This window comes from Benincasa hispida, chromosome 5, assembly GCF_027475165.1.
Source record: "Benincasa hispida cultivar pf3 chromosome 5, pf3_genome.v1.1, whole genome shotgun sequence".
Lineage (NCBI taxonomy): Eukaryota > Viridiplantae > Streptophyta > Magnoliopsida > Cucurbitales > Cucurbitaceae > Benincasa > Benincasa hispida.
The window spans coordinates 40,272,300-40,273,960 of NC_143482.1; the positions used below are offsets into that span (position 1 = coordinate 40,272,300).

A 1,661-nucleotide genomic window follows, 5' to 3' on the forward strand; every position below is an offset into this window, starting at 1 on the left:
GAGATCGGCGAGATTCTCTAGAGCGAGATCAGCGAGATTTTCTCTATAAGCGAGATCCTCATCCCATATCTCGCAATAACTCCCACTGTGAAATGGTTGTTTCTTCATCCTAAGCAGCTGTTTGCTTATGCACCGATTCTCTGTTATAACTTTAAAAATTCATAACTCAAAATCCAGAGCTCTTTTCAAGAAACTTCCTTCTACAAACTTGTTTAGAATTGAGTTAATTTCTTACCTAAAATTTCAGCTAAAAATTTCTTGTAGTTTGCCCTAGAACTTCCAATCTTCACCTCAGGCCCTGATTAACCCAAGTTTCTACCTCCTCTGTACTTTCTTCACTTCTTGTCCTTCTACTTGTGCAATCTTCCTCTAGCAAGACAACCTCACAAACTAGATTCTCTCAGTTTTTTAATGGCACCAATTTCACTATATTTGCTCATGTCAATTGCCAAAACCATGCTTTTGAAGTTCTTCTTCCAAAAACTTCCCACCGCCTCCAGAGTTCAAGGGTTAACTGCCACGTCACCCCCCATTTAATATGTTTTTCCTTCCCTTCCATCATAACTCCTACAAACAAACATGAATTGCTACTTAGTAAATATATAATATAACATTTCTTTGGCTAAACATGCTTATCTAGGAAACCTAGAGTTCGGGGTTTACAATCATCCCCCCCTTAAAAGAAATTTCGTCCTCGAAATTTACTTGATATGTCATTTGAAAAGAGGATATCTCGTCCTCATTTTCTCTTCAGGTTCCCAAGTAGCTTCCTTGATTCCATGATTATGCCCTAGCACCTTCACCAAAGGAATCTTCTTATTTCTAAGTACCTGGTCTTTCTTGTCCAAAATCTCGATGGCCTCTTCCATGTAAGATAAATCTTCTTTGAGCTATACCGGTTTTGTTGCTAGTATCTGCATAAGATCAGGCATGTATTTCCTTAGCATCGACACATGAGATATGTCGTGAATACGAGCTAGCTACATCGGCAACTACAACCTATAAGCTGCTGGACCAACCCGTTCCACAATTTCATATGGTTCGATGTATCGTGGACTTAACTTCCCTTTTCTCCCAAACCGGAGAATTCATTTCCATGGGGATAGCCGAAGGAATACCCGTTCTCCAACTTCAAATTCTAGTTCTCTTCTTCGCTTATAGGCGTAGCTCTTCTGTCTATCGCGAGCCGCCTTAAGATTATCTCTAATAAGGTTCACATTCTCTGGGGTTCTACAAGGTCGGTCGTACAATGCTTCATAGGGAGCCATTCCGATACTAGAATGGTAGTTATTGTTTTATGCAAGTTCAATCAACGGTAAGTGTGTATCCCAACTTCCTTTGAATTGTAATACACTAGCTCTTAATATATCTTCTAGTGTCTGTATAGTTCTTTCCGACTGTCCACCTGTTTGTGGATGAAAAGCCATACTGAAATGCAATTTAGTGCCCATAGCCTTTTGTAAACTAGGCCAAAATTTTGAAGTGAACCTCGAGTCCCGGTCTGATACTATCGACACTGGAGCTCCATATTGAATGATTATCCTATCCACATAAATCTTAGCTAGACAGTCTAGTATAAAAATAACTTTTACTGGTATAAACTTGGCCGTCTTGGTTAATCTATCGACTATTACCTAAATTCCATCATATCCTGAGGGTGT

The 1,661-nt window shown here is 39.4% G+C and overlaps 1 protein-coding gene across 1 annotated transcript; it reads right to left on the reverse strand.

Moving 5' to 3' along the window:
- Positions 1-713: 713 nt before the first annotated feature.
- Positions 714-1,268, reverse strand: LOC150036139 (uncharacterized). The gene is made up of 2 exons (XM_090313574.1): positions 1,119-1,268; positions 714-890 (listed from the first exon to the last, which is right to left on the reverse strand). The coding sequence occupies exons 1-2, from the start codon at positions 1,266-1,268 to the stop codon at positions 714-716; spliced, it is 327 nt and encodes a 108-aa protein (XP_090169700.1).
- Between the last annotated feature and the right edge of the window lie 393 nt (positions 1,269-1,661).